We start from the raw sequence: 14,553 nt of genomic DNA, 5'->3' as shown, positions 1-14,553 counted from the left end.
TGTAGGAGAAACGTAGACGGAAATTAGTCGGAGATGTTTGTCCCGCGAGCACGTACCACCGCGGTAAGCGAATTCTAGAAAGCGATAGGAACTGAGCGGCCGATCGCACGAATCGATCGCAATCGCGGACTGGCCGAGCAAATGGAAAATGTTTTTGGAAAATATTTGGCGTTTTGGTTCGATCTCTTTTGTTGGGGATGAAATACCGCCGGCGCCGCGGCGCTCGGCAACCGTGTAAGCCGCGGTAATTTAATAAAATCTATACACGCTGCTATTACAAATCGCGGCGATGCTCGTAACCCACGCAATTAGATTAACTGCGCGTTGCGAGAACGTTTCCTGGCCATTATTTGAAAATGCAGAGCGGCGCGGCGCGGCGTGGCACGGTCATCGATCGTTCGCACGACCGCCGATCGGTAGCGTACCCGCTTCGCCAGCGACGAAGCCGCATTCGAAGCTTCGTGTTTCCAAATCTTCAGAAACTCACCGAATTTATTTGGGATGACGTCGGGGTCGGTTTCCACGGTTTGCTGAGGATTTTGCAGAGGATACTGTTGCGGCGGTAGTTCGCTGAGTTCCGCCGGTTTTTCGTGTCGAGGTTTCGACACTCGTTCGCGGCGTACGCGCACCACCACCACAAGAATGATGAGGACCAGCGTGACCAAAGCTCCGACCACCACACCGATCAGCGGCGACAGCACGATCCCAGCGTCTTGTCCTTGAACAGAGGCGTAAATCGAAGGTAGTTAGCGGAACGATGCGTCAAGTGTAGCGGGGCTTGGACGGAAAGCGCGGTAGCTGCCAGCGTGCGTTTAAACGACCTACGTAATTAACAAATTCCGCGTTGCCGCCGTTTCAGTCGGGGCTCGATGAAATTTACGAGGAAACTGGGGATTGACAAATGAACAACGGTAATTTATTTAATATTATCGCGGCTATAATTAAACGACGCATAGACCTTGTAATAATAGCGCGATCGTTGCTCGAATCGCAGCGAATGAATCGTAATATATCCATACATTAATAAACAGGTAACCGCAGGACGCTGGAAACTGCGCGACAATAATCATTATGAAACGGTAGACAAGCTTTTCGAAGGACGATCAGGCGTTGTCCAGCGATGGTGTTGTAATCTGACGCGATCCGTTAATTTCCTTCGTGGTAATCGGATACGCGAATTTTCCTCTAATCGTCGCTACGTTTCTTTTGCTTCGCTTTCGCGAAAACCTCTTTCGAGACTTTTCTAACGGAGACCCGTTAGAAAATCTGCGAATTAACTTGATGGCGATGGGCGACGAAAAATCTATACCCGGAGATCGAAAAGCTGTTACAGCAAGCGGCCGAGGAATATTTTACGAGTTTCGTTCGTTACGGTTTTCTTAATTGGACGAGTTATCGGGAAACTGTTGTCACCGAGAAACTTCAATTAGAAAGACGCTTTACTTAAAACCATTCGTCGGTCCGTGTGATTACCTAATTAAACGAAGTGTCCCATCAAGAGGGACTTTGTCCTTTTCTTTTTCCCTCGCCATTCTTACCGATTCCCTCTGGTTGAATATATTCGTCAAAAATGATCGTGGACAAAATTCCGCATCTTTTTTGCGGTTCCATCGGAATCGAAATCTATCGCGAAAACAGCGGAAGAAGCAAAACGCGAATTAGACCGTGTTCTACGTAACAACACCGAGGCAAAGACCATTTTACGGATCTTCTTGGCTACTTACTATCTTCCATTTTTCCCCTCGTACTCGTCGCGCTAAACCGTACAAACAAGTCGGAGAAAACAGGCTGTGCAAACGGCTTTTCCTGAAATTTAGCTGGCTGCCGACTCGATTCAAATGTTTGTTCGCTAAAAATTAGAGAAAAAGATTCTTTCCGAGAAGCAGCCTGCTACCGATATCAGTCAACCAAGCTTGGCCTCATCTTACGACGATGTAAACCGTTGTTACGTAAGTCACGTTCCTCTTGCAATAGCCGGAGAACGAGACAACGAGCAACATCGATATTCGAGATTGAAACTGGAGACCATATTGCCGCAGAGTAGGTTCATTCGCCAGAATGAAAGAGAACGAGAAATCTTGCAGGCTAATTCTTGGTTCGCGTTCGAGTTGGTCGGTTTCTCGCACGTGACGTTTTAGTCGATAGTGGCCGAGCGTGGGAACTGGCCTGCTGTTTTCCTCGGATAATTAACAAAACTGTATTCTTCGAGCGCGGCTTGGCCAGCTGTGTTCCACTGTACGGTAAGTGGGACAGAGCGTTGGCACGCTCGTTAGCCTCCCGTGACGAACGTTTTTAATTCTTAACTCGCGAAGAGCATCTACGTACCTACGTGTGCGCTTGCATGATACCTTCGTCACCGCTATCCACCACACCACCGCTATCGTCGTTGCTGTCGACCTTAGAAACGCGCCGCTTTGGCTAAAGTTTCACGCCAGATTGTCGGATAACCAGGCATCCAGATCGTCAAATATCCTCGTTGCCGTGGATTCCGAATATTTCGACGACGATCGTAGCTTCTGCCTCCAGAGTGAAACTTTCTCCACGAAGGGTAAGAACAGCTCGAAAGGCTTTCGTCGTATGGGGAAAAGACTGGGTGGAAATTGCGCGCGAGGCAGCGCGCGGGAATGAAAATCGGACGATATACACCTTATGCATAATACGGGTACATTTATGCGTGTAAATAGATTGCAGCGCGCGAGTGTGTGTGTGTATGTGTGCGTACACCTATGCACGGGAAGATACTTTGGCAGGACGCGTAATGCTCGTAAAACCCAAGGTTTAATCAGCCACCCTAGGTATTCGCGTTTCTCTAGCACCTGACTCGAGGAAGGCTACGCTCGGTACGCGCGACGTTCTAACGTTCGACGTTCGTCCTTCCGTTTATTCGGTGGATCGGCACGTGGATCCTCACCGACTATTCGCAAAATCTGGAAACACGCGGCGGAAATCGACGTGAAACAGGTTGCGCGTAACAGCAGAGAACGAAACACGGTTATTGCACTTATCGCGTCGCACTCGTAAAGGTTGCTGCGTTTTATTGGCAATGCCATTGCGCGCTATCTTCGCTTTGAATCCCGCGCTTAGATCCGCGAATAGACCGTATACGACGATCTTGCGAGTCTCGAAGGACGTTCGAGGAATATATGAGCGCGCGCGGTTGAGCGACAGAAAAGTGCTTGGCGTGGACGTAAAAGCTCTCGTAAAGCCATCGAATCGCACGATCTAAGACGGTTCTAGACTCTAGACGGAGTAGGAAGTCGCGTGGAAAGAGACCGATTCTCTCGATAAATCGTAGAATTACGCGAGTCCTTTCGAACGGGCTGTTTATTTCGGCAACCATTAAAGACGGATCCTCTGTGCTGTCTGGTTTCGCGCGAAATTGACATACAGTTCTTTCCGAAGACTCGACGATATTTCAAACGGCATGGCGCGTTGCAACTTCCCTCTCGGCAGATGCAGGTAATTGCATCGTTACGATAATTTCTCGGATCAATTACGGCGACTTACCGTAGACGGCTGTCACGGTCGCCCGCGATCGTATATTCTTCGAAAGCGTCGACGGATTCTCGTTAAAGTTGTACGGCGGAAGCTCTGTTCCCTTGGAACAACGAGGAAATATATTTCTCGCGGCACGTTTCGGGACGCGGTATTCACCTAAATCACGCGGATAGTTCGCCAGCTTTTCTCTTCCCTTGCCTGGTCCTTCGATTCTTTGCCGATCCTTTCCTTCCCTTTCCTTTCGCGTTCTTTCCATCCGCGTTAACGTCCGCGGCTACGATTTTTTAATCAATTACTAGTTTTTAGCAGATTGCAGGTTCTTTCTTGTCCGGGAAATGGGCACAGTTTGCGATCGTATACCCTCCTAAGCCTCGACAATGTCTCGTAAAAGTTGCAATGGAAGTTTAATCGAGTTCCACGCGAAGAAACGTCTGGTGCCGGGGTACTAAAGATAAACCGGTCCTTATACCGTCGATCCTCGAGAATGGTCTAACGGGATTCTCGAAGAGAGCCAACAGGGGGAATCGCATATCCCAACGGGCTCTCGAACTCGGAGTTCATCGAAGTTTAGATCGCTAATCGGTCTTAACGCGGGTTCGCCAAGATTTTCACTGCTACGTACTTCAGCTAAAATCGGGAAAAAATTCCTTCTGCCACGGCGAGGTCGCAAAATCACGCTTCGATAAAGATTCGATTTCCTCGAGACTCCGCGTCCCTCTTTTATAATCCGTCCGGCGAACACGCGACGTTTCCAGCGATTCGCCAAAAAAGTAGCCCTTTTTCTTTTCCCCTCGTCTTTTTTCTTCTTTTCTTCTAACGAGAAACGTAGAAGATTCGAGCGACGTCTCAACGAACGTTACAATTACACGAACGACGGAAAAGCCAGAATGGTACGAAAGGAGAAAGTCATTGGAGAAGTTTCAGTCATGCGTCGACTGGATATCGGGCTGCAAGTAAGACGGAGCTTCGATGTCATACGGCCGACTAAGTCACCAAAAAGCCCGGCTTAGCCAGAGCCAGATCTAACTTTGGCTCACTTGGATTAATTTCAACGTAAAGCTAACCCCGAATCGATGTTGTGCTGTCGGTTCTCCGACTAAGGCGACTTACGTGTCCCAGTTCAGCCGTTTTCAATTAATGAAACGCGCACGCGAATCTCTTTCGGCTCCGTGACCGATCGCTTTCGACCCGGATTACCACGGAAACGCGACCACCGTCCGTTCTGAAAATTATTCCATTCGCCGCGCGAACACATTAAAAGGATTTCCAAGCACGTATACCATCCACGATATTACTTTGGATTTTCTCGTTCAAGACACGATTCGTTTCAACCGTGGAAATACCTTTGCCATCCGGTCGGCTTTCTGCCTGTTTCTCCCGTTTTCTTACTTCCTTAGCCGTGTTTAGCGTATAGATTCACCGATTGAAACGGAATAAATCTCAAGTCGATGTTCGCAGCTGCCTGCGAATCTCCTCGAAGGTTAATCCCTTTTGCGAGGTACGCGATTCTCCTGGATGCTAATACGGCTACGGTCAAGTAGCCACGTCGATGGTGGTTTGGTATCCTCTTAATTGCGTTCAGCCGGAACAGTCTCGAGAGTTCGTCACTGATTACTCCCTCTATGTCCCACTCTCTTCACCCTCCTCTCTTTACCTTCCCTTCCATCTGCGCGTCGCCGCCCTTTCCCTTCGCATATGTACACACCAGAAATCGTATGCTCATGTGCAACAATAGAAAGCCATGTGTACGTAGGTGAAATCGAGGAGCAATTACCGGCGCAATCTCGCAACCTGAAGAGGATTGCCCCACAGAGAGAAACCGAAGAGAAGAACGGATAGGGAGAAGCGAGAGAGAGAGAGAGAGAGAGAGGGAGAGAGTGAGAGAGAGGAAGTTGGGAGGAGTAGCAAAAGGACGAAGCCAAGGGCAATGTAGTCGCCGATCTTGAGATTCTCGTTCATAATAAACGCTTATCGAGGGGATTGGCCGATCTTCGAAGGCTCGAAAGGCTTAAAGCCAAGTACCCTAATCTCAATTATCGTACGATCCAGTAGGAATGCCACTAGTGTCGATGGAACCCTTTCTCTAATCCGATGTTACCGTTCCACCCTTCCTCTCCTCTTCCTGGTCATTCCCACCCCCTCTCATCCTCCGATTTCGCTTTAATTCGAATACCCGCGGGCCATCGGTTTCGCTAAAATTATTCCTACGAATAGCAGCTTGCAACGTTACCTTGTCTCTGCGTTACTCCACCGTTACCGGATATCCGAATTACGTTTTCATTTGTTCTTGACAACGCGGTATATTCCAAAGTTGCAACGACTCGCCGAATTACTTTGGTCGGTGCAGGCCGATCTAGCACGTTCAGCTTCTCGATAGCGTTTTCTCCATTTCTGTGGACGCTTATCGGACGCAGATGATCGGTGATCGAAACGCGTCGCGTCGGAATAACTTGGTCGCGAAAACGCAAAAGGTTTCGCGTGTTGGCGGACTGTACTTACACGCGCGTAGAAGGAGGAAATTTCATGGCTCGCGATAATCTGATTCAGAATTCGGTGCAGCTGACGCCTTTCAGCCTTAGCCGCGATACCGTTCGACGAGACGAGATTTCGCGAGGAAGCGGCGCGAATACGCGGAGTTCGATTTGCCTGTAATTTCTCTTTCGAAGTAGGCGAACAGCGGCGACGGTTTCTCGAAATTAAGGAGGATTCGGTGAGTGGTGCAGATAGGCGACGTCGGTGGTACGCGTCAACGTCACCGCTGTTTCCTCCCCTATAATGCTATCGCTTCCTCCGCCACGAATTATGTATTTCGTCGTTTTGTGATCGACGATGGGCAAATTTCACGGGCTTTCGATTCCCGGGCCACTTTCATCAAACGCGTTGATAATTCTATCCCGGTTTCAAACTCCGGGACGTCTCTCGCAGCTTTTCGACACGTACAGTTTAACGGTGTGTAGCATAAACCACCGTAGTTGGACATTTCCGCGGCTTTGATCGGTCTACACGGTCTCGTACTAGGGAGAAAGAGAGAGAGAGAGAGGGAGAGAGATAGAGAGATAGAGAGAGAGCAGAACTTTCGACGGAAGTAAGGTACGCTCTCGACTGCTGACGACGACGACGACGATGGCCGAACAAAGGCCAGTCTTAGCCCGAGAGAACGTTATCATGTGTCGCGGTATTACGCGGCAGCGGTGTAAAGATTTCGGTTGAAAAGCAGGCAATGGTCGTCGGTCGTATAATCACGAATAGTCGTTTCCGCTTAATTCCGGATAGTATTTAGAGACGAGCTTAAACTCGAGAATGGGTCGTTATGATACTTCCGGCAACATTACCTGTTACGAATGGCGGCGACCGTGGCGCTAGCCAAAACCGTTTGAGGAATTTCCACGGCTACCATTTTCTGGCCACCGGCGAAATTGTTGGATAACTCGTGCGCGCGCCAGCTTGATATAAACTCCGCTTGGAATATATTACGCCGCAGAGAATATTTCTTAAGGACTTAACGATGTGACTCGTACGGCGATAATAATCGTTTTCCTTCCGACAGGACTTTACTCCGCCGCTTTAATAGAATTTAAAGCGGTCTTTCTTCTTCCACGAACGACGATTTCCCGTTTAAAGCGGTTACCGCACCGCAAAGAAAATTCATAATGCCGCCGCTATAGTCTGCGTTACTTCGATCAAAACGATGGCAAACACGAACGAAAACGAATGACTGCGACAATAGCGTTAAAGTAAATTATACCGCTGACGCGATCCTCGCGAATCGTTTTTAACTATGGATCGATAGATCCTCGGAGCTGGATTTTAAGACACAGCCCGGCAAAAGCCGACAAAACCTAAGACGAGGCTGGATTTGTGGTTCAGACGCGTTCTCTCGCCAATCAGCACGCGTTGCATCGTCCGCCGACCTTTCACGATCTACGATGCTTTCCGTCTCACGAATTTACAGCCAATCGAGCCTCCTCTGGACGAGCAAAAACTTTTTACCGTTCCAGATCTTGAAATTATGGCTGCAATCGAATTAGCAGCCCAACGTGCCTTTTCGCGGATCAAAATTTCTCTCTCTACGATTCTCCATCTGCGTATTCCAGATCGATCGATCTCTGAGATGATCGATAGCTACGATGCGCGTTGCGGATGCAACGGAAACGCGCGTCGATTCGATCGTCCTTTAATTGACGTTACGTGCGAGAACGTCAGGCGTGGTATCGGCGTTTACGCGCGATGAGTTACATCGAGATCCGTTTGACGAGGGTCCGATCGCGTTAACGACACGCGTAAACGCACGAAGCAGTACGCCTTAAACAGTACGCGCGAATTGGACAGTTGGAAAGGAACTGTCATCTCGCTGCATCGTTCATCGAGACACGCGACGCACTTGTTTAACATCCGCGTGTCACAAATTACGTCGATTTCTCTGGTTCGCATCGCTCTCTTCCCCGTCGTCACCCTGCGTCCGGAATCGCGAAATTCAATTTCCTCGTCGTGCTTCGCGGCCAATTGCTGGCTCGTCTACCGCTTACCAGCATCGAAGAAACACGGTATATAGAATTTCGAAGAACGAATTCCATTCAATTTCGTAGGTGTTTACTCGCGAGAAACGCGATCTGTTTGAGTTTCCACCTTACCGGGTATCTTTGATTCCGCGAGATCGGTTATATCAATAAAAATGCGAAACAGAGCTTTATAAGCAGCGTGGGTCTCCCGTCTCGCAAAATATCACGTTTGGATCTCGAAAGAAAATTCTTACCACTCTGTCGATTTAAATATTAACTCGCGGGTTAACGAGATATTCGTTGGAAATAACCGACGCAGAAACGTTTATGGCTCTTTGCACGTGAAAGCTACTCTTCGTTCGCGCAACCTCGAGTTTTCCAATCTTCCAACTGAGACACGTTAATCGCGAGTTTCGCGATGCGATTTTTTTTTTTTCGCTCGATTCGTCGGAGTCGGGGGTTCGGGAGGGACAACGATCGAAGAAAGAGGCAATGATCTCCGTTAATACAGCTCGACTCTGCGGGGTGAAAGAGCGGCGTTCTTTAGCCGAAGGATAAAAATAAGTTGACAAGGAGGCGTGGTAGGACGGAAAAAAGCAGCGGGCTCGGTGGGTGAAAAAACCGGCGAAGCGAGCGAGCTTTCGGCTGACGTCTGACGAGAGGCGGGCCGGAAGACGGAAGATCGGAAGTAAGCGACGAGGGAAACGGCTAGGACGAAAGAGGGATGAAGAGGGAAACGACGACGGGGGTAAACAGAGCTAAGTGAAGTTAACGACGGAGCAAGAAGAGCGGCAAAAATGACCCCGGGAAAATTACCGCACGCGAAACGGTTTAATGTCCAAAAAGATGAGCGAACCGGGAACGTAAAGAGGGGGACACGCGAGCAAGACGAAAGGAGAGAAGGTGCAGCCGCTTAATGACCATCCTGTACGTTCGTATCTCTTCTGGATAGCCTCTTCTCTTTCTGTTTTCGCTCTCTCCCCTTCCTGTTTCTCCCTTTCTCCGTCTTTTCCTCTCTTTTCCACCCTTTCCAGTCTTATCTTCTGTTTCTTTTTTTTCTCTCTGACTTCTGTACGGTTCCGTCGGTGGGTGCCGTTGGGACCATTATCTGTAATTGCTTTCCTTAATTCGATGCTCGTTGCTCTGCGTAAATGCGAATGGGAGAAAAAAAATTCTTCCAACGCACTGGGGAAAACAGTTAACCAATGTTGGAGGAAAAAGAATACGAACGCCGATCGAGTCGAGAGTTTCGCGACCGATCCGATTAAATTTCTGTCCCGATGCGTTACCGACGCACCCGTGAAATATGAAATCGATTCGAATAGGAACGTAACGTTCAAATGGGAGAAGAAAGGTCGTCGAGCTATTTAAATGCCGCAAGTTTCTGACTAATGTCTTAATTACGCGCTAATCGACTTTGGAGTTGGCTTGTCGGGCTGTCGGTCGTTTTACCGATCGAGTTCTGAGAGGAGTAGTTTTAATGCTAAGTAGCCGAGAGCCTGTCTCGTCTCTGCTCCTTCTCTCTCTCTCTCTCTTCCTCTTTCTCCTTCTCCTTCTCTTTCTTCCGTCTAATCGAAAGATAATCAAATGCAGCCAGAGAGAGGGAGAGAGAGGGGGGGTGGGAGGGAGAGAGAGGACGTAAGTAATGGTCGTTTGTTCTTGAATGTCGAGAAGTTGATGTACGAGAAGTCGTGGCAGTCGGGTGGTCGCGCGCGGGCACAGGAGAAGAGAGAGCGCGTTCCATGCTCGCTCGCATCTCCCGCTTGCAAATTGATAGACGCTGCCGCGACCGTAAATCACTTTACTGACAATTGATTTGGTGCCCTCCGTTTTACCTCGTTGTAAACTCCACGCCATGCTGATATTTACGATCGCGCGTATACACACGATGTCACCCAGTGACTCACTGCGCGCTATCCACGACAAATCTTTTACATTTTTGCGTCATTCTCCTTCCTCTACATCGACTTTGTCCCCCGCCCCCGCACATTTTTTCTTTTTTTTCACTTTGCTAACCATTTTTAACGTTTTTCTATCATCTATCCAATAGACGAGTTTGAGCGCGTGGTGAAAATGAATAAACGCGTCGCCATACACTGTTATTTACGAGTTACGTATCTAGCTTTTTCATAACGACGACAGCGCGATGCCGTTCGGAAAAAAAAAAAAAAAAAGAAAACTCTTTCTCGACATACGCTTCAGACTGAGGTAAATATTTTTTCTGACGGAAAACGCAAAGAAAAACCTTGGAAGAAGTAAACAAAGAAATAAGCGAATAAAAGAATTAATCGCGGAGCGAGAGTTGGAAAGCTCTGGATGTTTCGAGTTATCGATGAAGACGTAGGCCGATTTCTTGGACTACAGTCGAGACCGGCTAAGTAGCACAATGTACATAGAGACCGGATAATGGGTGTGGTGCATTCGTCTCGGTGTGTTGTCTCGGGGGTGGCGATTCGTCTTGCTTACTAACCTCGTCGTTGACACCACCCACTCGGGAACAACTACCATCCGTTTCAAAGGCGGCGCGGAACCCGCAGAAACCAGGCGGCAGCGACCTTGCCTGCTGAATCCCCGAACGCTTTGTTAATCTCCTTGACATCGGTGCCGGTCACTATATTGATCAGGGTCAACCTAACGCGGCTCGTTTCTCTTTGAACGCGCTTTCTGTTCGATTAAGCTTACGCATGACAGTCCATTTCTCATTCTGTCACTTTGCTTATCCCTTTCTTTTCTACGAGTTGACTTTAAGCTCTGGTCGATTTCTTCGCAAAGCATCTACTACCTTTTTATGAACCTTGCGGACGATTCTTTGTTCGTCGATGGTCAATTATATATATAAATATATTTCTAGATTCATTTAAGATCGGTATTTAGGATCACGATTTAAAGGTGTAAAAGCGAATAGAAGAGAGAGATACAACTTACCGGTACGTTTCTCGGCGTCGCGATAGGTGACCTCGCTGAGAATGACTGGTTGACTGCGGCCTTTAGCGTTTACGGCGTAGACCGCGACGTGAACGCCTGCCTCGACGGACGCCTCCAGACCGGCCAGAGAGAAATTCGGCTCGTCTACGTTGGAGACGTTGTAGAGAGGCTGGCTGCTCGATAGGAAATCCACGTCGCCATGGTACACCTCCAGGATGAATTTTTGCGGAAGTCCGCCATCGTATCCGGCCACGCATTTCACCTCGACGCTGGTGTAAGTCTGGTTCGCGAGCGTGCAGTTACGGACCGGAAATGGTTTTCCTGAAACGAGAACGTCACCGCGGTTAAATCCGTCACGACGCTGCTCGGCTGCGACCACGTTGTTAAAATTTTACGAGCTAACGTCGCACGTTTTGCCATTTTGATTCGCTCTTCCTACCTGTACCACCCACACTTTTCTCTTTCTGCGATTATTCAAACAGACGGGGCCACTTTTCCACGCAGTTCGATTCTCCGGGGTAGAATCGATTCTCGCGATAGCGTTGACTTTCGCCTGCACAGCTCTAGAGACGCGCGGCGGTCGGTTATTTCGTAGAGCGAAAGTTGACGTTCTTCCGCAAGCTTCGAATATTAAAACGAGCCGACGCGTGAAATTGCTTCGTAAAGGATTTCAGTCTTGGCTGGCTCTTTAGAACGTTACGATTGTAAACGGACGAGGTCCGCAGCTGGTCGCTCGGCCTTTTAACTCGCAATATTCCACAGCTACTTTGTGCGAATCCCTACGCTTTCAGCAAGCTCTGCGAGCTTCCTTACTGGAAACGAAAACCGGCGCGCCGCTCACACCGAATACTCGGATCAAGAGTCGCGTCCTCCCTCTTACGTGCAAACGGTTATTATCCTGCCTTTCCCATCCACGGTCCAACCAACGAATCAAACGAACGGCGAAGATTATTTCCTCTCTGATACACGTGCCACTTTCAAGTTCTTTGGCGCTGGATTCCGGTGCATCGTCGCTAGTCACGCGTCGCGCGTCTCTCGTATGGCGAGACGCGCTTGTTCGTTGGAAGGAAATTTCCGCCGCGCGATCCACCTTCTTCCTCTTTTGTTGTCTCTGTCGCAGGCTCGTTTGTCGCCCTTTGTCCGGTAATATTTTCTGGATACTTTGTACGCGCTCGAAGGTCGCTCTACAGGTTGGCTGAAAGCGTGCGAGACCGTCGGCTCTCTGGAAATCAAGCTCACCCGACCCCGGGTGAAAAATGTTTGCGCGTCTACGAGTGGCAAGGATTTAGTGTACCGGGATAGTAATGGTCACAGAGATGTCCCGCACTTTTTCTTCTTTTCGTTCGTTCCATCTCACCTCGTCCCGTCTCCCGGCGTTGATGCAGTTTGTTGCATCCTACGAAAATTCTTTTTCTCTGCCGCCACTGAAAGCGCAGTTGCACCCGTGATTCGCCTGTTTTTCGCTCTGGCCCTTCGCCTCGCCCGGCCATTTCCCTCTCCTCCTCTTCCTCCGTCTTTCATCTTTTTTCCCCTGCTCGCGCTTCTCTGTCCCCACGGTTCTCGTTCGTTCCAAATAAAATTTCCTTCTTCTTAAACAGACAGCGAAGCTATCACGAGTCCGAGTGGCAAGGAGAAAATAAATATTGTTCGTCTTTTCCGTCGACGCGAGTAAACGGACGGAAAGCGAATCCTTCGGCTCGACTTTATTTCGCTTTGCATCCTATTACCCCTCGTACTCTTTGTTTTTTCCCGCTTCAACCTATTTACAAGCCGCTCTTCGCTTTTCGCTCGCAAACGCCAACCTCTCTCGTACATTTCATTCGCGTTAATCGCGAAACCGCCGCGTGCCATACCTCGCGTTCTTTTCAACGAACCGTTTCGGTTCCTTCCTAAGATATATCGAATTTTACCAAGGTTTCATCCCCGCCTGTCGTTCCGCGGCCGTTGTTCAATTTATTTTCATCCGGTTCATAATACATGCCGCGCGGTTTCGCGGCGAGGCGGTGAAACGCCATGCCATCCCGCGCCGCGTCGCTTTTTATCTCAACCGCGATTGAAAATTCTATTCCCGATGCACCGACTCCCTTCGTTTTAACTTACTCGAATGGCTATCTGAAAAATGGAAACGCGAAACGGCCGATGAATCTTTCTTTTTATTTTTTTTTTTTTACCATTCGAGCCTAGTTGCAGCCGCCTCGCCTTGCTGCGTCGAGTCAGAGTCTGTTATTTAATCAACATCGGCCCGAGGTAATGACGTTCTCGCGTCAGCGATTTCTTTCTTTCGTTTTTGAAATTTCGCCGCGTCCAGCGGAAATTCGCTGGAAAACAGTTTTTTCACGGTGCAGCGGCGATCAATGCACGAAAACCAGGCGAATAACCAGCTTAACTTTCTTTGACCCGTGTTAGCCTGCCGCAGTCCACGAGCTCTGGCCGTGTCGCAACATCGAACATCTTTCCAACCACCACGCAATATCCGATATCAATACCGACAGATTTGAAAATAATTTCGTTTCGTGGAGGGTCGGTTTCCGGGTCGCTGCGGATGAATCAGAGCAGCCAAAGGTTACGACAACAGCCACTGGGTCTAGCAGAATCGACGACCGACCGACTAGCCTCGATTTCACTCGAAACTCTACGTCGCTTCGTCGACCATCGAGTGCACATTGCTTCGCGATATTTCTTCCAACGCCAAGTATCGTAAGACATCGTAAAAAATTGTTTCAGTCATCGATGCGTTCTAACGACGTTCGACGTTTAAGGGATTTTCAACGGATCCCCTCGAATAACACGTCCAAGATCTTTGAAAATCTGCGAACGAATAAGCGATAAATCGTCCAAAGAGCACCAGTTTGCAACGCGCCGCCGCTTCTTTCATTCTCTTAGCTGCGACCGATCTTTTTGCCGGGTAATTCCTCTGTCGAATAAAGGAAAAAAAAGGGCAGAGGAGAAAAGTACGTAGGTTGGGGGTAAAAGGGATGAAAATGCGCGTTGCGAGGGTCGTACAAAGAAGAAAGGACGCCGATTTGGCCGCACGTGTGTATTCGTCAATGTCAATACGTTTTCGGCAGGTCGTCGTGTCAACGTCATTCTCGATCACACGCGGAAAAAAAGACATCGAGCCGAGGCCGCGCGGCGAAAATCCGCTCGCGGATTAATGTCGGTTTACCGCGCGATGATTGGTAGCATCGCATTGTACGCGCGGCGATAATTCCCGAATATCTGTCAGGATTTTGACCTCTCGTTTCTGCCTGCGCCTCTCTCGGAAAAGAAGGTCCCTTGGAAAATTGGTCGCAGCTCGAGCAACGGCTCGAATGGCTTCCAAAAAATTCGCTTCGAACGCACGGATCGGTTATGCTTGTTGATTGTTTTGCACCTATTAATCGCCGAGCATTAATTCAATTAATTTATTTTCAATCAATCAAATTTCCATCACATCGAATATACGGCAGAAGTATATACACGCAGATGTATTATTACCAGATGATGTTTATCAACATGTTTATCGTGGGGAAATTCGTCGGCGCGTCGCGTATAATTCCTCCGCTAATCGATCGATTATACCGGCGCGTTAGTGTTAATGAACGAGCGTATCGAGTATTCGGACGGACCGATTAATTGATTCTGCCGATAG

General features: G+C 48.8%; 1 protein-coding gene across 4 annotated transcripts in view; it reads right to left on the bottom strand.

Annotated features, from left to right (window-relative positions):
- LOC117205103 (nephrin-like) overlaps window positions 1-14,553 on the bottom strand; it is a 252,859-nt gene that overhangs the window by 4,031 nt on the left and 234,275 nt on the right. For all 4 annotated transcript variants that reach the window (XM_033443190.1, XM_033443191.1, XM_033443189.1 and 1 more), the window contains 2 exons: window positions 10,923-11,243; window positions 488-718 (listed from right to left, as the gene is read on the bottom strand). In XM_033443190.1, the coding sequence (XP_033299081.1) occupies window positions 488-718; window positions 10,923-11,243 (552 nt within the window). The remainder of the gene's footprint in view (window positions 1-487; window positions 719-10,922; window positions 11,244-14,553) is intronic.

This window comes from Bombus bifarius, unplaced genomic scaffold (assembly GCF_011952205.1).
Source record: "Bombus bifarius isolate JDL3187 unplaced genomic scaffold, Bbif_JDL3187 scf7180000007986, whole genome shotgun sequence".
NCBI classification, from domain to species: domain Eukaryota; kingdom Metazoa; phylum Arthropoda; class Insecta; order Hymenoptera; family Apidae; genus Bombus; species Bombus bifarius.
The sequence above is the reverse complement of the archived record's forward strand: the minus strand, read 5'-3'. Positions and strand labels throughout refer to the sequence as shown.